Raw genomic sequence first — 20,710 nt, forward strand, 5'->3', positions numbered from 1 at the left:
AGATCTAAGAAAACATCACCTCAAAACAAGGAGTGGTCAGAAAAGCAACTGGGAAAAGAGAAATATAGGCAGAAAATGTTCTTATATCTTGAAACTTTTTAACCTGACAATTACAATGCAGCATGCAGGAAGGACAGCTGGATGGACAGAAGGTTACAAGGGTCTCTCTATGTTCACAGGTAAATGACCTGAATGACCTCTCCGAAAACTGTGAAGCCCGAAGGAGACAGGACAAGAATATAAACACCAGGAGTGTTTTATTAACACCACTCTGAAGCTGTTCACTGTTCTTCCAGCAAAACACAAAGCCCTCCCCCTCAAAGCCTCAAAAACGGAGGTATAAAACTTTAATGTATAGGATAGAAAGGAGTAAGTTTAATTCTATATGATGTGTAGGTACAGAAACTCATGATCCATGCTAAAAAAGCTGTCCAAGGATTCCAAAAGGGACTGGACAAAACTCATGAAAGACAATCCAGACATAACCACTTCTGGCTCAAATTTGTGAGCTGGGAGAAAAAAAAAATGACATTCAGTGGACGTTAGGAAAGTACTCTGAGTAAACAGATGATTGGGCCATCTTCATCCTTCTTCCAAGGTACCAACAGGGAGAAAATCCAGTGGGCCAGAAGGATTTTTGGTCTGATGCAGTAGAGCCATTGTTACTGCTCAGCAATCTGTCACCATTCCCAATAGGAGGCAGAATGATTGGCTTGAAATTGCTTTTTTATTGTTATTTTAGTTAAGCCAGAGAAGTGAAAGTTTCAGTTTAAGTTCCTAAGTATGTGAGGATGTGAGATGTGTTTGCTGGACTGAGATGAAGTTTATGGATGATGTACTGACAATGCCTGAGGAGGAAAAAGTGGATGCCTGCAGGTGCCAATCACAATAAAACAGTTCAGTACATTAACATGAATTCCATGTTTATAGATCTGAGAAAGAGACACACAGAAGAACAGGAAAAGTATATTTAATTTTCTATTAAACTTCCAACCAGAATACATTTTCCGAAAACAGAACTTAAAGCTTTTACATAACTGACAAGAATTTCATCATGATCAACACCAGATTTTACCGGGAGAAATCGGGTAACATATTGATTATATTCCCTCTCTGCTCTCCTGGCAAATCTAATCTGTTTTCAAGGTGAAGTATTATCAAATCCTGTGAACCTCAAAGCAGCATTCTAGTTCCTGCTTACTTCTGGATATCTTATTTATTTTTTAATTCCAAAGTAGTAATAAGAAAAGTATTTTATAGCAAATTCCCAAAACCTATTCTAAAAAAATGTTGTTAGAGATCCCCTTTACAAGACCATTTTAATGTAAGCAGCAGCAAATTTATTAGAATAGAAGTTTGAAAGCATTTTCATCTCCTGCTATTACAGCCTTTAAAAAAATGCAACTCATTCCATTGATAAGCCAAACTATTTATAACTTTCCTCTCTTCCTTCCCAACTAACCTCAACAACAGCAAGCAGCCTAATTCAGCTCTAATTTTTACACAATTGTCCATATTGATTAGAACAAAAGCTGTCACAAACCCCACCATGTACCACTTGTGTTAGTGCCTCAAGCTTAGCTATAGAGAAACCGATGGAATTGTTAAGAGAATTAAGGTCTCTAACCACAGAACTGAGGTGAGAGAGGCCAAATAAACCCAGCCTGTGCCATATTATTGATAATGTCTCGTTTCCTTCTACTTTTTTGTCAAGAATTTCAAATACTGACTATTTACTTTACTGAGCTCAAAGTTTAGCTTTGCCTGGCTGCAGCTGTAGGTTCTGAAGTTTCATTGCCATGCCCATGTTCCCAGAAATCTTCAATTTGCCTTGAAAGAATGCCTGAAAAGAAAGAAAGATTCTGTGAAATGCAATACAACAAGTTATCCCAAATGCACCCCTCCAGACAGTTATGGGTTATGATGGATGAGCAGTTTGGTTAACTCCAGCAGCTCTGGCACACACCTCACACCCAGCAACAAATGCATTGTCTGACTGTAGAACAGGGAACTGAGGCAGTTGTGTTCTTATTATATTTGTGATACCTGGGGAGAATAAACTTGCTTGTTTCTTAGATTATCACAGCCATGGGTCTGTACCTGGAGCAGGCAGAACACCCCAGGTTTGGGTGGTGACTGTTCACAGCAGACAAGCTGATTATTTCAACTGCAAACAATAAAGCCACAGTGACAGTAGGTGCCACAACTGATTTCTTAGCTCAAATCCTGCTCAGCCTCAACTGGCTTTGTTCCTGATCAATTCAATTTTACAAATCTTGTTTGTGAAGCAGACATGCAGAAAATCTGGATTTTTTTCCTGCAGACCTTGTAAGGAGATAAACTGCATGCACCAAAATATCCAAACTGTAGATGTAAAGCTGGAGTTGCTTCTGAATTTTCTACATGTATATTACAACATTTCTATAATGTGTTTTATCTTAAAACTTCTCCTAGATACATTTCAGTTTGCAAAATTTCCCCTATGATGACCAGACCAAAATCTTGAAACAGTTACCCAGAGCATTTCAAATTCAAAAATTTTAAGTCAAATTCAAAAATTAAGAAATTGACTTAAACATCTGGTTTACTTGTACGCTATGACTGCTTTTGGCATACAGAGGAATTAAAAAAAAAAAAATTAAACCAACCACACAAAAACCCCCAAACTTCCCACTCAACAACAAATAATCCCAGGCATTCAGTGGAAGCTCACTTCAATTTCTACTTTTCAGCATCAAGAGGACTCCTTACACTAATGTCAGCTAAAGCCCCCCAAAGAGAGGCCCGCATTCCTTTTTTCTTATGGCACTTTGCAAAAACTGGATTGTCCCTCTTCTCTGCAAACCAGGCACTGTAATATCTCCTTCTGGGATATAACACAGGCCACACCTCTGCAGGATGTCTGACATACATCCCTGTCCTTGACAAACCTCACTTTGGCTGATTTGTTCTGAGCACACCAAGAACTGTCATTTTTCAGATCAGCCGTGGCAGTTTCAGATGAAAACTTTCAAATGATTTCAGCTTAAACACATTCAGAACAAACCAACCAGCTCCCTGATCAGGTCATTTTGCTGTACTTACTGTCTGAGGGTTCATCTTGCCAGTCATGAGTGCCAGCAGATCAGTGTCAGCCATTGTGATCGTACAATCTGCCTTCTTGTCTGCAATGAAGAATGAATGAAGACTCAAACTGAGCATGAAACAGCTGTGGGAGCTACAACTACGTGGAGCATCCCTTCAGACCACAGGTCAGCAAATGGGACCTGAAGCATTTACAAGCAAGAGCCATCAAAAAATATCAGCAAGAGGCCACCCAAAGCCAAGAGGCAGCTGGGCCAGCTTGGAGCACAGACCAGCCCCACAGTGAAGAAAGATGGGCCTTCCTGAAAAGCCAAGCAAATTCATTCCTTGAAAATAAATAATGATCTACCTGTATCCAGGCAGAATGCTCATTGCAAGCACTGACAATCATCTTTCAGTTTTATCAAGTTTATCTTCGCTAGTTTGAGGATCAGCATGGAACAGATGAGTTTTCCCCTGTGACACTCTCTGAAGATATTCATTACTGACATTTCAGGCATTTCCTGCCCTCTCCTTCCATGGGAACAACATGTGCATTCTGAAAGCACTCATTTGAATTCATTCAAGCACAGACGTTTCTAGGATGTTCTTACTAGAAGTAAGCTGGAAAATCATTTTAATAAGCTCTGATATAAATAGGGATGTGCAAACCAAAGGGCTAAAACCTGCACACATCTTTTACTATGTTTACCTTATTATCACATTGAAATCTTTGATAAATTATTGTCCATGCAACAGAAGACTGTGGTCTTCTTTTTGTAATAACGTAACAATGAATTTTTCGTATTTTTAATTAAAAGTTTGCAATGCAAAAGGTTCATGGATATATCAGATTTTGAGGACTGGCTCTTGTCTTTGGTTTTTTTTTTTTTCATTTTCATTATTAGGGTACAAATGCTGTGTTTTCAGTATTTTTATGGGGTTCTCCAACACCACCCAGTCTGTTTCTTATTTTTGCCTTTTTGAAAATGGAACTTGAAGTTTATGTCAGCTGGTACAGCACTGAACCAATTAAGTTTTGTTGCTTAACTACCTGCAGAGGAGAAGTAACTTGACAAGGCAGACCAGGTTACTGCTTACCAGTGTCTCCAACAAAGCAACTGAAGAAACAGCTACAAATTACATTTTTGGCCCAAATTTTGGGTTGATTTTCACTTTTTATTTCCCCCCCATTCTGATTTCTCTGAAATCATATGACAGATCTCCCTGCAGCCTCTAAGAAAATAGAAAATATCTAGACAGATTCAGAGTAGATGTTTAGTTCTTGGTCTGAAACACCATGGATTAAGTGTCAGTAATTAGAAAAGTTTAAAATTGAGGTAGCTCTACCTCATTTTTGCTCAAGGTCACTACAGCCTGAACAGAATATGAGTCTATATTCATTACTTTTATGTGTGTTCTGCAATGACATAATAAAAGAGCACTGACCTGAATTAAGTGCCACAGAGCCTTTACCATTTTTCACATCTACTATCCAAGTTGCTTCTTTCCCACCAGGACCATCTTTTACTTTGAAGGCAAAGATTCCACCAATTTTCTTGACAAATTGCTCTCCTTCCTATAATGACCATGGAATGAGAAAGCAATTTACTTCAACATCATTTTCAGTCAGTCTTAATTTAACAGAAGTAATTAAAAAACCTTCACCATTTCTAATATAAAAATATCTATTCCCTCCATTAGGCATCATTTAAACAACCATCAAAAAATCTAAATAAACCAAAAACTCAAACTATAACTATCTATATTGAAATCTATTAAACTAAGAAGAATAATCCTAATAGCCTTGTCTTGACATAAGTTTGACAAAATGTGATTTCTTCTTCTGATCGTGCTTACAAAGCAAGCATTTATACCAAAGACAAAGTTTCTTTGGTTAGTTAGCAAGCTCCTCACATACATTCCAAACTTGCATCTACTGAAATACCCTTATGCAGGTAGGAGCTATCAGGGGGAAAAAAGTAATTTAAAATTATGGCACAGTGTAAAAGGTTTCTGGCAAAATCCAAATCTGTACCATTTGTTTCAATGAGCAGTCCTCAAGAAGTGATGGATGCTAATAAATTCCCAACAGGTTTCACATACATTCTGCTGTCAATTAAAATCCTGTTGTAGGTAAAAGAAGTAGTCAGATACCTCTTGGAGCTTCTTCTCAATCTCTTTGAAGACCAGGTGTGCCTTGAATCCATCAACAGCTGCACTGAGAGGCACAGCCGCAATACGGCCATTGCTGAAACAAAAACCCCATTAATTTAAACACTTCAAATCACATTTTCAACATCTTCAAATGATCACAAATAGGCCTAACACCAGCAAGAAACCTTTCTTGCAATGCCAGAACACCAGTTCTGGCACCAGCAATGCAGAGCAACTCTGGTAACCGCATGAGGCTTGCTCTCTTGAACTATAATTACAGCTTGAATTACAATCACTCCAAATATCTGGGTGTTGCGTGTCTATGAACTGAAGATTAATTTTATAATGAAAGTAAATCATTAATCCTATTCCTGATACTCTGGAGAAATCACCCTGCATGGTCTGATAGCAACATGGAACCCAATTCTTGATTTCTGCAGGGGCACAGAGCCAAAGTACAGAGACACGTGCAAAGAAATGCAATTCAAGCAGCAGGAGGAACAAGTTCACTGCTATTGCCATCTCTTGACAGCAGAGTCCAACACTGTGGTCAGGTTTGATACTGCTAAAGTGACAGAACTGTGCAAGAAATGTTGCTGGAACTTACTGGGGTGGTACTGACACTGCCCTGCAGATGTGTGACAGCGTAGCAAGAGTGGGCACTGTCTTGCCTGAAGGAGACACATCCATTTTGCTAAGGAACCAAGGCTGTACTAACAGGATGGAATCTGTAAGGTTCAGAAAAAGCCACCAAACAAAAAGCAGAACTGTTTCAACAACTAATGCAGAACAGATCGAGTCCTGCTGCCTTGATGCACATTCTTACCAGCTATTTCTAAAGCCAGTGATCAACTGTACATCCATTGCTGGAGGAAACTGGTGTGAAGGATCTTCATCAACACAGAGTTTCAGCACCTTTCCCTTAATTACACAATGCACATCATAACTCAGTTACATAAGGGGTGTCAGCACATCAGCCACTGCTCCATTCCAAAGTCTGACACACATTGGTGCAACTCCCTTGTGTCAGGGATCTCCCACACAGAGCCTTTGGGAGGACTAAAGGCTTTTAAGCTTCTCTAGTGTAAGATGAAATAAGTATTGCTAAGATTTATCTGGGTTGAGTTGTACTTAAGAAAGTATTTTAAAAATTCTGAACACCAGTGAAGATGAAATGAGCCATAGTAAATTAGACTTAAGTTTCTTCAGGAGAACTATTATCTGTACATGAAAAGCTCTCCCTGACAGGAAGGACTACTTCTAGCATATAAAAATAGCAAGAGGGTTTTTTTTTTGTTTGTTTCCATAAATTGACAGTATTTCTAAAGACAAAGCTCAAAGCAATGGAAAAAGGTGTAGTTCCTGTAACAATCTTTCCCTCTTAGATTTAAAACTGTACCAACATCCACTGACAAGTTTTGTGAGCATGTTTGAAGAGAATCCATGAGAAGATATTTTTTTCTTCTCTCTTTTTTTCTCACATGGTACAACCTCTTAGATTAAAAAAAGAGACAGAATTATTATTCCTGACACTACAAAAAGTCACTGCTGCAGCCCTTCTAAGTCCAGTGGCTTCTCCCATCAACTCTTCCACAGGTTATACTGCCACCTCCCAGGAACTGCACAGGTTTAGCCAAAACAGGTTTTAGAAATATGAGCTGGGAGGGAGGGATATGTTCCTTTCTGAAAGACCAGAGTGTGATTAATTCTGCTGTTCACAGGTTTTCAGAGAAAACAAAGCACTGGGATCCAGCTTTAAAAGCCATAATGCCCACAATAAGCAGGTCAGTCTTTCTAAGGAAAGCATGAAGGGAAGTGAAAGCATGAAGGGAACTGTATTGTAGGTCTCCCCTGAAATACCAGAATAATACCAATGTTTTCTCTCAATTCCTGTCCATTGGAGCACTGAGCTGCAGCAGAGTGCGGACAGCTCCACAGCAGTGTTCTCTCACTCTGAAATAGACTACAATTGCAAATTCTGTAGCCAGTAACACACCTGAATTCTGAGGAATTACAGTATCACGTGAAACACGGCTGAAAGCAATCCTTCACAGAGCTAAACCAGCAGCAGTGAAAGCAGCGGTTTCTCTGTTCCCACGGACGTCTCGCTGGTTTTGGCACATCCCTACTTTCAATCAATTAATTTTAATGTGGCGTGTTTTATTCTTGGAACAGTTTTTATTTGTTCGGTGGCTTTTCCCCCGCGAACATTACTCTTCCTTACGGACAATCACACGAGCCGTTCCTACAAGCCAGTGTGAGCTTTCTGTAACTCAGTGCACAGCGTGACACGGCAGTGGGTGAGCTGTAACCTCAGTGCTGCGGGTACACAGGAGTTACACGCGCTGCTGGTTTAGTTTACAGGCCAATCTCCTCCTCGAGCAGCGGCGGTAAGTCTGCAGCAGCTAACTTCGGAGGGAAGCGGGACAGCCAGGCCGGGCCAGCAGCCCCGGCCGAGCGCTCCGGAAGGCCCGGCGGTGCTGCCCGCGGCTCCCCCCGCGCCGGGCGAGCCCCCGGCGAGCGTCAGCCCCGGCTCACCTGCTGTCCCGGGGGAAGCCCATCCTGAAGAGCGTCACGACCACGGCGCCGCCGAGCCCCAGGTTGTGCTGCAGCGCGACCTTCGCCCCCGGCACCTGCCGCCGCCCCGCCAGCCCGCGCAGCTGCCAGCAGAGCTCCGCGCACTGCGCCAGCCCTGAAACATCGAGCGCAGAGCGGCGTCAGCCCGAGCGCGCCCCGCCGCGCGCCCAGCGACGCGGCATTCGGGAAACCCCCGGGGACCCGAGCTGCCGCCAGGGAACTGGAGGGCCTCGGCAAAGCCAGGGGAAGGGGAGCCCCTCGGCACGGCGGAACTGACGCTCTCTGATTGTGTTCACCCTCAGTCTCCCCCCGCTATTCCATCAGCTGTCTCTGCAGTCTGGGTCCAGTCCCACCGCACGCACGGAATCACAGCGTTAATTAGGATGGAAAACAGCTCCAAGGTCATCGAGTCCAACCTGTGACCGAGCACCAAGCTTGTCAAAGCTAGACGGTGGCACTGTGCCACCTGTTGAAATTTCCTTCAACACTTTTTCCTTCAACACAACCTCCCAGGGCAGCCCATTCCAACCTTTAACTTTTCTGTGTAAAAATTCCTCTTGATGTCCAGCCTAAACCTCCCCTAGCACAGCTTGAGGCTGTATCCTCTCATCCTGTCTCTAGCTGCTTGGGTTACAACCCTTCTTTCAGGGAGAGAGTGAGAAGTTCCCCCTGAGCCTCCTTTTGTCCAGCTGCCTCAGCCATTCCTCACAGGATTTGTGCTTCAAACCTTCCCCCAGCTCCACTGCCCTTCTCTGGATATTCCTCACACATTTCTCCTTTCCCCCATCCCTTCCTCTCCCTTCCCCTGGACAACTGCACAGGTCTTTGGACAAGGCAGACAAGGAATCCGCATTTCATGCACCGAGTTTTACACGTTGCCAACTGGAACATTATGAAGAAGATGAGTTAAGGAGTTTTAAAATTCCAGTCATAGATGAGAATGAACAGGTTTCATTGACATTCTCTCAGCCCCAAGGACACGGTGTGTACTGTGGTGCAGCCTGCCCTGGAATGGTTTGGATATTTAAGAGGATTTACATGACCCTTGTTTAGCATATAACTGGCCTCAAGACTGTTTCCAAGGGAAATTAAGCTAACAGGCTGGAGACTTGTCATTTTCTACATTTTACTGACTCTTCCTCCATCCCATGGCAACGGAGTAGCAAAAATGCCAGTAAGGGCCTCTGCTTTTATCACTGTGTAACTGACAAAAGTTAACACAAACCGGGCAATGCAACGCCCTCATCCTGTTACAGATACCCACAGTCTCTTTTATCTGGAACCCTTTTTTCCCAAAGTTTCCCAACACTCCCCCTGGCCCCCACACTTAACTGCATATTCTATGTCACTGTTACAACTGTTTAGATTAACACTTGGTGTTCTACAAGGTTTCATCTTCTCCAGTTTTCTGACAACTTCTCATTTCCAAACAAGGAGGGTGAATTATCTTCACAAATCCAAACACATTTTGTCCAAGAGCCAACTCATTTAGAAACAAGCACAGAAGTTTAAAGAAAAAAAGAAAAACAAAACCACAAACAAACAAACAAAAAGAAAAGAAAAGAAAAAAAAAAAAAAAAAAAAAAAAAGGGAAAAAAACCCCCCACAAACAAAAAAAAAGGAAAACCTATGTTGGTGGGAAATGGTGACCAAGTGAGCTTCTGTTGTAAACATCAGATAAATATTTTGACATCCAAGACTTAACAAATTTGGCTTCTAGTACAGCTTACAATGGTACAGGATATTCAGAGGCAGTAAAAATCTCCAAACCCAGAATTTTAAAGGATGACATCATATTAGAATACTTATTCAAATACTATTCAGAAGCTGTACTACTGAGCAATTATTTAGGAAAGGTTAAGCTGTGTTAACCTGTCCCAACACTTGGATTATTTGGAAAGAAGACTGGGAAGAAGCTTTGAAGCCCTGACATTTCAAGCACAGCTGGGAAGCACCGGCCTGCTCAAGAGCAGGTTAATTAGATCTCTTGTCTAATGGGTGTGATTAAATGAAGTGGTTTTTTGCATACCTGTGGCACCAAGAGGATGTCCCTTGGAAATCAAGCCACCACTGGGATTAATAACCCATTTTCCTCCATAAGTATTGTCTCCTCTGTCGATCAGGTCACATGCTCTTCCTACAAAACAGCATTTATGTAAGATAAATGCTCTTTTTTAACTTGTAAGTGATTTTTCAGTTCTGCTGTAACTTACCAGAGATGCTGCATGTCAGTCAAACCCTAGGAAATGCTACAGCTCACATTTCACAAGGAGCAAAAATTAGCCAAACTACACTAATGAGACTTGCTTGTACCATTGGAGAAAGCACAGCATGGAAGAGAAGCTTTTGGTACAAAAGCTGTTTTTAATTTGCAGTTGAATTGTTCTGTTGGTACATACAGCATTATGATACAATCAGTATAATGAAGCTATTTATGTTTTGTTCATGAAACTGCAGCGGTAACTATGGTTTTGGTTAGTTGTAATTTGTGACCCCCAGGACTTGGAGGGTGAACACCGAGTTGAACACAAGCTTTTGCCACAAAGGCCAACTAATGGTACCTTGGGCTGTATTAGACATTAAAATAGTAAATAAAAGCACTCAGCAGACTAATGCTTGGACTCATTTAGCTTTGCAGAATACAGACAATTCTCCCTTTTTACCAGGCTCTTACTCATTTATTCTACCAGCTTCTTCAGCCTCCGTTATTAACACTGAAGTCTAAAAAAGATCTGCCATGGTTCCATGGTGCCATTAAATGAGAATACCAGGTTAGATTTGCCCATCTAAATCCACAGTGGTTTATGCCATTTCATTAATCTTTATGCCTAATTATTCTATCATTTCAAGATAGGTTTCATGAAGGCCAGACTGACTAAGAGTTGTGAGAACAGCACTATTAAATAACTATGCACAAGGCTAATTAGTCAAATAGACAAGTACCACCAGGATTATTCTGCATCAGTTAAAGGAATGAACCTAAAGAGCTTAATGCACTTCTTTAAATATGTCAAACATTCACCATTTTTGCTGCAGACACCATAAAAACACAGCAAAAATGACAGTAGAATAAAGTAAACATTCAAAGGCAAGCACATAACTTCCTGCAGTTCCATAAATGTCTTTTTTAGTAAGAGAGTGCAGGCTTTATCTACCCCCTAGTGCCAGATTGTGGTACTTTCTCATAACTAGTTAATTTAGAGAAAGATTCTATCAGATGATAATCTGGCAAAGCAAGAATATGTTTAGAAATTAAATACATCATGAACTGAAAGAGCAGTTCAATGCATTATTTACTTGAAATCATAAAATAGCCTCTTCAGCAGAAAATGTTAAAGATTTTACTTACATACACAGAGCTAAATTCCACTGCCATTGAATCTGTTGCAAATCCAGCAAATTCACTGACATTAAATTAATCTGGGCAGACTGAGCATTGTTCCACAGCTGACTTTAGATGCACGTTGACAATTTGCCAACAACTCTGAGGCAAAGATGTTTCCAAGTTCAGTAACTAACTAAGGCCCCCCACAGGCAATTCATGTCCTATTTTTACCTTCTTAAAAGGAAATGCATAGATGGAGGGGAATCTTGGGGTAAGATTATGATAGAATCCAGCTCCAAAAAAGGGGCCTAAGACTGAGATCACAGGAGTTCTTAATTTGAGTCTTTTTGGTGTTTTCCATTTTAATAAAACAATTATCTCCATTACCTTCTGGACACAGTCCCAGAGCTTCATAGGTGATGAACTCATTAACTGAGAAGCAGTCATGAAGTTCAATCACATCAACATCTGTAGGTTTCAGCCCTGCTTTTTCAAAACATTTTTGTGCAGCTTTTTTAGTCATATCATAGCCAACCTGAAAAAAAGGAGAAATTCTATGTTAAAATATCATTACAGAAACATAGCTCACAGTTTAATTTTTACATTTAATTTTAACTGTGCTTCTACAGATCCTGTCAGTGAATGAAGGAGATGGTATTCTGATTTATTTTAATGCATCACATGTCAGAGTTTGATTTTCATACAATAAAAATTGTCTAGAAAGAAATAACACATTCTAAGGCTTATTGCTGGCATGCAAAACCTTTCTGGGGAATATCCTCTATTTCCTCAACCTTAATCACAACCCAAATTGTTCCTTTGCATGACTCAGACCACCAGCCTTGAAACAAATCCTCAAATTGTCTTGTTGCCTTTTTCTACAATTCACCTAATTGTTTTAAATCTCATTACTTCTATAAAGAGAAAAATGAAAGAAATTTTCTTTTGCTGCCCAAGTTGTTTAAAAAATAGCCTGTAAATAATTTGTTAAAAACTAGGCTTCTGATAGCCTGTTTATAAGTTACTTATTGTCATTCCACAATCATCCTCCTTGCTTATTCCATATCTGTCCAAATGAAATCAGTTTTACATTTACCACAAAATATAATATATTTGCTCATTGACATTAAAGTGTTTAGAGCATCACTAGGACTGGCAGATACTAAAAAAAAAAAAATACTAAACCCCCAAAACCAAACAAAAAAACCCCCAACCTCCAAAACCAAACCAACAAACAAAAAAAACCTCCACAAAACACCAACCCAAAATTATAAACAAAAACATCAGAAAAAGCACCCCAATGAGAACCAGGGAATACAGAATTGTAAACCTACCATCTTCATACAGCTGTTTTCTTCAAATGTGCTTGGATAATCAGTAGCCATCACCTGGGCTAGAATTTCCACAGCTTTTGGCTGCAACTTATGCCTTTTCACAAAGTCCTCATTAGCCAAAATTGCAGCTGCAGCGCCATTTGATGTGGGACTGATTGACAGAAAAATAATGATATTATTGTTCTAAATCAGTAATGTCAATCTTCATTAGATTGTTGATGTTCCATGGATTTATCTTTTAATACAAACAAAAAAACCCCCAACAAACAAAACCCCACTTTCTTTGGCTGACACCACAAAACTATAAATTCCATCAGTGCTTACTGGACACTCTTAGTAATATTTACAACAGACATTTGAAAATCATGACATTGAAATAGAAATGCGTCATTAAAGATTTACAATTTAGGACAAATCAAAGTTTCTACTTGGCTATAAACATATAAAAACATATATAAACCCTCCAAGACTGCTTAGGAAAGGCTGAAGAGAAGAATTAACACTCAACAGCAATGGACGCACATTAGGAAATGAAGAGAATTACATGAGAACCCCAAAGTACAAAACTTATTTCAGCTCACTGTATTACACTGACAGCAAGTATCTAGTGTTTGGTCATGACAGAGTTTCCACATCTGTTTTATTTATGAGAAGTTTTACTTACAGCAATCTGTAAATTACAACTGACACACAAACAGACATTATTTAAATAGATGTCCTACCATATTTGTCTTAACATCAAGATCTATTTCACAATGCAAAGTCCTCTCCTTACCAACACTGCAAGACAGTCAAGTAATCAAAGATTTTGCGAGAATGCAGAACTTCATCTAAGGTGTACTCCTTCTGGAACTGGGAATACCTAAGGGAAACACACAGATGCCGTCTCAGATTGAGCACTAGACACACTAATATCACACTAGTAGGAAACTACAGTGCTCTTTTTTACAGAGTATAAGGCACTGGATAGAGAAATAATTTTTATCTCTTTCTAGGATAATTTATTTATTTTCTCATTCCATAATAAAGAACATATGCTGAAAATATTCTCAACATATTCTAAAAATACTAACTACTTTGTTGTGCACGATTTGTTTTTCTTTTCACAGCCAGGGATGTTGACTACAGAGGCAGAGAACGTGACTCACGGGTTGTTGGTTGAATGGCTGTGGTTCTTCCATGCAATTTTGGCAAAGTATTCTGGATTTGTCCCTGAAAAGGGGAAAGAAAGCTCTGTTGCAATACTTTGTTTGCTCAAACAGGGTTGACATAACAGTTTAAATATTGTGTCATAAGGTTCTGACCTTTACAAGCATCTTTATTACTAGAGACACACTGTTAGGAAGATTTTCCTTAGAACTCAGCTGAGGTTTCAAACTTAGATAAAGACTACTAAACATGGCTGAGTTTTAGCTGACACAACAACCCACTTGCATGTTTAACACTTACTATTAACACAGAAAACAAGTGCATTTTAATTGATGGATTATTCTATTACTGAAACTTAAATGCTCATTTTCCTACCAGTCCAAAACAGCTGCAGTGAAATATTAGAGTTTAAGTCTGTATTTTTTTCATGTAATAGTCTAAAAGTGCAAATAAAAGATGCACAACAGGCCTGGCTGTCTCCTTGGAGCCAATTCCCTTGTCTGGTCAGGGGGGTAGCAAACAGCAGTGGCAGCAGCCCTGTACTTGGTATTAAATTAAATTAAATCAAATACCCAACAGCTTTTGCCAAAAAGTTCAGCCCCAGGCCCTTATACCTATCCAAAGGGATAAAATGCAGGAAGTTATGCAACCTTAATGCTACCATTTCTTAAAACAAAATCCTATTATTTTTTAATCACTTCAGAAAGAGAAGACAATGAAAAAAAAAGAATTTTCACAGACCATATTTCTCCATATGTTCTTTGCCAGCACTTGCAAACATCTGAGGTGCCACTGGAGCACTTGCTAGGCCATATTTATTTATCATAATTTCCAAATGTTTGTCCATAGGATTAGTTCTGTCTGCAAACTGAAAGCAGAAATACAAAGCAAATCATAATTTCCTTTTCTTTTCAACATCACCACAAAACTGTCACAGATTCCAAGAAGATGAGAGGCTTTTCTAATATTTTAACAAGTCTCTGGGCAATATGTTGCACTTTAGTGACATGTTCAGAAGTATTGATAATTTCGTGGCTATAAAAAAGAGTAAATAAACAGAAAATGCTCAACATGATAACCCCTGCACTGATTCATGACAAGAGTCATTGCTACATGATTTCTATCACAGTCACTATTTTCAGCAGGGGACTTTGGGTGGTTTTTCACCTTACCTAAAATTCTACAGTTAATATAATTGTAAGTTATAAAATTAATACTCTATTGGTATTTTCAACGAAGCTTAGATGAAATACTGTAAAGCATGTTAAAAGATAACTCTTCCTCATTTTTATCACTTGCTAAATTTAACATTTTTCACCCAAACCTCTTGAATATATTATTGAACTTGGCAGTTCTGCAGTTTAATGACATATGGGCTCTAATACTGCTTGCCTTAAAGCAAAATATACACAAACCCACACACACTTCTCCAGTAAAAACAAATAAGAGTCAAGAAGCCCTTAGTTTTTGGGAGAGTGTGGTAACAGGTCAACGGAGTAAGCATCAGGCCAGAAGACCCAGAATCCTTCTTTGATTTGCTGTGTTGTTTGAGAAAGACACTTTAGTTACCCAAAGCTTCAATATTTTATCTGTTTTTTTCCTTTTTCCCCACTAACCCAGCCTTTAACATAATCTTGGCAAAATACAACAAACATGACACATGAATTTTGCGTGGAATGTTTTGGAACTTATTTTTTATACTACGACATAGCTGCCATCACAAACTCACTAAAAGATTATTTAGCTCAAACTAATGTTTCTTTTGTCATCATCTGCAGCAGCACAGTAAAGCGAGTGGTGTTATTGTTACAACAGAGAATGAGGAAGGGTATCTCATGCACAAACACAGAACTTATCAAGTGTTTCAGACACTTACACCTGAAGCAAGAGATCCTTTGGCCATCCTCTCAAAGCCGAGTGCCAGAACACAGTCTGCCAAACCTTCAAATAAAATGTGTGACTGTGTAAAGAACAGTGTGATTATAAATGCCACTATGCACTAACAACTATTCCACTACAAGATATGTACACAAACATATCCACAAACCAGCTGCTCTTCCTTCCTCCTTCATTTCTGAAAGAGTCAAATTAAGACGGACAAGATATTGATACAAAGACATTGACACCTAAGAATGAAAGATCACTGCAGGATTGGGGTTTATTTTTAACTGACACCAATTCTCACAGACAACCAAGCATTTATGTCTCAGCTACAAATAGTAAAAAAAATCATACACGGTGTTGCTGTAGTTCTCATTACAGAAACATCAGCATCTGTGCAAGAAAGTATCAAAGTCCACAAAGGAACTGCAAAAGCAGGAGGAAATACTCATGGTTCAAAGCATGGTCTGTCCGTCTGCTCTCTCCCCTCCCTTCCAAAAATCTGTTAGTTAAACACTTGTATTAACTTCAAGCTAAAAGAAAAAAGCTAATCTTTTTATCAGATTCTTCTTTTCCTCCTGGAGAATCTAGTGCCTGCAGTACTATCATGCCACTTGTTCTGCACTCCTCCAAACAATTACTGCAGAAACACTTAACTGGCAGAACTGACTTGGCTCATACAGCTCGTGACACAGGAAAAGACATGTACATCCATCCACATACCCCATCCTACTGCATGCCAGACAATCTCTCAGGGGCACAGAGCAAAACAACCCACCTCCTTCTACAAGCTGTCTGGCCATGAACAAAGCAGTGGATCCAGTAGCACAGTTGTTGTTAACATTGATGATGGGGATGCCAGTTAGACCCAGACCATGGTAGATGGCTCTCTGCCCACAGGTTGAGTCACCTTCAAATAGAAACACAACATTAAAATAAGCTACAGACTCACAAAAAGAAATCCTGCCGTGTGTGTGCAGTGCTACCAATTAAACCGTAAACTTGAACTTCTGAGCTGTCACCTTGAGTGTGGCTCTCAGGTATCCACAGAAACAAGATGAAACTGCTCAGATTTTAAAACCAGCAGCTTGTCCTGTTTCTGTTTCACAGAAGGGACATAACAGACTGGACAGAAGGATCTTAGAGATGTGGCTTGGGAGCTGCTCCAGCTATCACAGCAGACTGACCCTACTTCAGTTGCCACGATGCAGTCGTTAATAGAGAACCAGAAGGAAAGTAAATGGAAACATCTTTTAGGAATGGAAATAGATTTCCCCTTAACAGAAAGCTTATTGATGGCATTCCTCATGCTTTATCCACATAGATGTCTGCAATTGTCACAGAAGTGACATCCCAATCAAACAATACTCACCATAAACATAACCCACACACGCCTGCTTCACTGCTGAATATGGAATCCCAGCATCAGCTAAAGCTGCCTGGCCTAAAAGACAGTTTAAAAGTTGGAAAAAGTTTAAAATTGAAGGGAGAAGAAAAAAAGGCAACTCTCACAACCATAACAAGCAAACCTAGAGTAGTACGTATGAGTCCTGCATTCACAAATGAGAGTTGTAGAAATTCCTCATCATATGGTGCAAATGGTCAATAGAGTCTTGGACCTCATAAGGACAATTTCATACTCATAAGGAAAATTTCACAGCATTTTGAGTTCTGAACAAGCTTCTTTATCAGAAAATTAATTCTGTGTTCATGCACCAAGGTTGTTCATCCCAGTGAGAGTATGCTTTGACTAATATAGGCAAGTATTAAATTATTTAAGTGCACAATCCAATTTTAAGCCATCCTGCTGGTTTCAGCCTGGAAGGGCTGACCCGGACAGATCAGTCATGGATTTGTTGAAAGTGGTCTGAGTTTTAAATCTGTTTTTAAGTTGTACCTACTTATTGAACAGTAGCTTTTCCTTCATCTGTGTAATAAAATATTGGCTATAAGATCTAAATTAATCATCAGCAATCAAACAAAATGCTTTATTACTAAATTACCTGCTTCCTTAGCCATGTCAGGATAATCAGCACTCTTCTCATTAGGTTTTGAAAACTGGCAAGAGATAAGGAAGAAAAACAAGCTGAGAATAAATCACAGTGATGTTTAATTAATATTTTCCTCAGACTGGTATATTTAAAGGCTTTATATTTAATTTAGAAATAAGTTTTATATCACGCAAACAATGTAATTTCATTGACCCAAAAGTGCATGTACAAAATCTTTACAAGATGCTGCTGCCAGACCCTGCAATAGCTAAAAAGAGAAAATAGTGCAATTTTATAGGAGCTGAGGGCCATTTCTGGTCAGTGTTGAAGATCCATGACTATGGAGATGGACAATAATCCTGTCCAAAGCCTGCGGGTCGGACAGAAAATAACTAATCTTCACCAATTCATCATAATACATGATATAATATTCACTGAAGCTTTGATAAATAATTCCCTTCTGCTTTTTTGCTTGTTTGTTTGGGGTTTTTTTTTGTAATACTCCTATTTGTAACAAGAAAATGTTTGTTCTTTGGAGAGAATTTATCCTACCTTACTCCTCACCATTGGAGCAGAGGTGGCATTTCTATTTTCTTTCCAGTGTGACTCATTAGAGACCACCACAAGTAGACGTGGTTTGCATTTGTACATCACTAACAAAAAGTGTCACTGCTGAAAGAAATCCTCATGATAACTGCTTATAATCCCAGCAATTATTTGATGTGCCCTGTGAGCATATAAAAGTTAATTTGCTGCCTCCTTCTGCTTCTCTCCCTGACCCGAGTCATTTGTACCACTCAGCTGTACTTTCTGCAGTGCCTCCTTTTGTTCATTTAGACAGAGAACCTACATAGCAAAGGTCGTAAGAAAAAAACAGTTGGTGAGTTGATCATTGTAGAAGTCTGTAAGAGTGATTGATACTGCTTGGGCTAACAGAGAGGAGAAGTGAGTGCTGACAATTCCTCAAGTCATGCTCAACTGGTAACTGGCTTCTGAAAATGCCGAGCGCTGGGGGACTGACAGTTACACACACAGGAAATGTGGATTGTTGTTGTGAGAAGATCTAACAAACTTCAGCGGTCGTTACATCACTAATGTTAATTAAATAGAATCAACACAGTCATAAAAGATTTTGTTGTAAAATACTTAAGATGCAATATGGTGTCTGACAGGTTTTACTCGTCACTTCCATGAGGACATCACAAGTGAGCTCAATAACTTCTATTACTACATTCTGTGATCTAGTCCAATAAATGCAATTAACAGAATTGTCTTTAACCTTTCAATTCCTCTCCTATCACATCACATGCTGGAGAAATACCCATGCAGCAACAGGACAAAAAGTTATTATTATTTAAAAGGTGGCCAGGGGGAGGGGTTTCTGACTACTCTGGCAAACATCAAAGTTGTCTTAAGATTCATCTATCAAAACAAAAATGGTTCTTTTACTGCTCCTCTTTGAAAATCATAAAATTGTTTATGTTGGGAAAGACTTTTCAGCTCGAGTCCAACTATTACCATAGCACTGCAAAATTCAGCACTAAATCGTGCCCCGAAGTGAACATCTTCGTGTCTTTTAAGTCCTCCCAGGGATGGCGATTCCACCACTACCCCGGGCTACCTGTTCCTAGGTTTGGCAACCCTTTCGGTGAAGGAATCTTACTTAATCCTAATTCTAACCTTAAACATGCCTTGTGGAAACTTGAGGCCAATTCCTCTTGCCCCATCACTTGTGACTTGGGAGAAGGAGCCCCACGCCCGCCTGGCTACCACCTGCTCCCGGCGAGCTGTGGAGGCTGAGCGGGGCGAGGTGTGCGCTCACAACTCAAGGGCCGGGAACAGCAACGCCCCAGTACAGACTCTGCAGGGCCCTGCCCTCCCTGAGCCCCTGTCCCGGGGCCAGCGGCTGCGGGGACACGGAGACACTGTGCCCGCTGCAGGGCCGTCGTATCGACCTGCTCTGCGTAGCACCACGTTCACCTTGGCCGGGGTCCGGCCTTCCCCACACCCCGAGCGAGGGCGAACTTTGCGCGGAGCCGCTGCCGCCGGGCCGGGACCGGGCTCTGCCAGCGCGCTCCTGAGGGGCCACCGCGTCCCGTGAGGGGCTTCAGCCGCGCCGGGGAGAGCGCGGGCGGCTCCCGCAGCACCTCCCCCTCAGCGGGGGACAGCCGGGGGAGCCGCCGAGGCCGGCCTGGCGCGGGCCGTGCCCCCCGCGCACACACGGCTGCCGGGGAGCGCAGCGGTACCTTGGTCATGCCGACGCCCACCACGAACACTCGGCGCTGCATGACGGCGATGGCGATGGGACGAACCCCGCTCCCCGCGCTGCTGCTGCCGCCGCGTCCCGCCGGCCCTCAGCGACACCGGGGGCGGGGCCAGCGGGCGGGGCGGGGCCAGCGCCGGGCCATGGACCCGCCCCTTAAAGGCGCAGGGTTCCCGTCCATAGCCCAGCCGTGGCCAGTCTTACAAACATCCCTGCTTATCCCCCTGGATTCCCCCATCCTGGCCGTTATCGGGCGTTTTTCCAAAGCGGAGGTGCGATGAAGCTCGCCGTTTCTCCAGGCAAGAGCAGCGAAGATGGGGAAGGGTCTGGAGTACCCTGTGAGGGGCAGCTGAGGGAGCTGGGGGGGCTGAGCCTGGAGAAGAGGAGGCTCAGGGGGGCTCTTCCCGCTCTCCACAGCTCCCTACAGGAGGGTGCAGCCAGCTGGGGGTCAGGCTCTGCTCCCTGGGAACAAGGGACTGCATGAGAGAAATGGCCTAAAGTCGCAGCAGAGGAGGTTTAGTTTGGACTTTAGGAAGAATTTCTTCATAGAAAGGGTGATGGATATTGGAATGGGCTGCTCAGGAAGGTGCTGGAGTCACCATCTCCGGAGGTGTTTAAGGAAAGACTGGACGTGGCACTCAGTGCTGTGGTCCAGGGGACAGGGTGGTGATCAGTCATAGGCTGCACTTGATGGTCTCAGAGGTCTTTTCCAATCCAGGTGATCCTGCGGTTCTGTAATTCTTTTCCTCCAGAGATGTCTTTGGGACGGATACTTGATGAGACCATTCTCTTTTCCTGAAATGCTGCTTGTTACCTACAGATGTATTTACGGTGAGAGCTGAACATCTGACCCTTCATCAACTTACGCTTCCCTTCATCCACTCAACTCCCCCTTCCCTCACTGTGATGTTTTTCCATGAAGGTTTTTCCTCCCTCACTTCCCTCCCCTTCCACAGATCAGGCGGCATCC

At 41.3% G+C, this 20,710-nt stretch overlaps 1 protein-coding gene across 1 annotated transcript; it reads right to left on the reverse strand.

The window, feature by feature from the left end:
- Nucleotides 1–954: 954 nt before the first annotated feature.
- SCP2 (sterol carrier protein 2) lies at nucleotides 955–19,858 on the reverse strand. The gene is made up of 16 exons (XM_040072581.2): nucleotides 19,724–19,858; nucleotides 17,490–17,544; nucleotides 16,859–16,930; nucleotides 16,265–16,396; nucleotides 15,482–15,546; nucleotides 14,347–14,473; nucleotides 13,605–13,668; nucleotides 13,232–13,318; nucleotides 12,457–12,607; nucleotides 11,510–11,657; nucleotides 9,827–9,934; nucleotides 7,759–7,912; nucleotides 5,221–5,314; nucleotides 4,513–4,642; nucleotides 3,085–3,164; nucleotides 955–1,843 (listed from the first exon to the last, which is right to left on the reverse strand). Exons 1-16 carry the CDS (start codon nucleotides 19,763–19,765, stop codon nucleotides 1,748–1,750), a joined length of 1,605 nt encoding a protein of 534 aa, XP_039928515.1. The 5' UTR covers nucleotides 19,766–19,858; the 3' UTR covers nucleotides 955–1,747.
- Nucleotides 19,859–20,710: the final 852 nt, after the last annotated feature.

Source organism: Hirundo rustica, chromosome 9, assembly GCF_015227805.2.
Source record: "Hirundo rustica isolate bHirRus1 chromosome 9, bHirRus1.pri.v3, whole genome shotgun sequence".
In the NCBI taxonomy this organism is placed as follows: domain Eukaryota; kingdom Metazoa; phylum Chordata; class Aves; order Passeriformes; family Hirundinidae; genus Hirundo; species Hirundo rustica.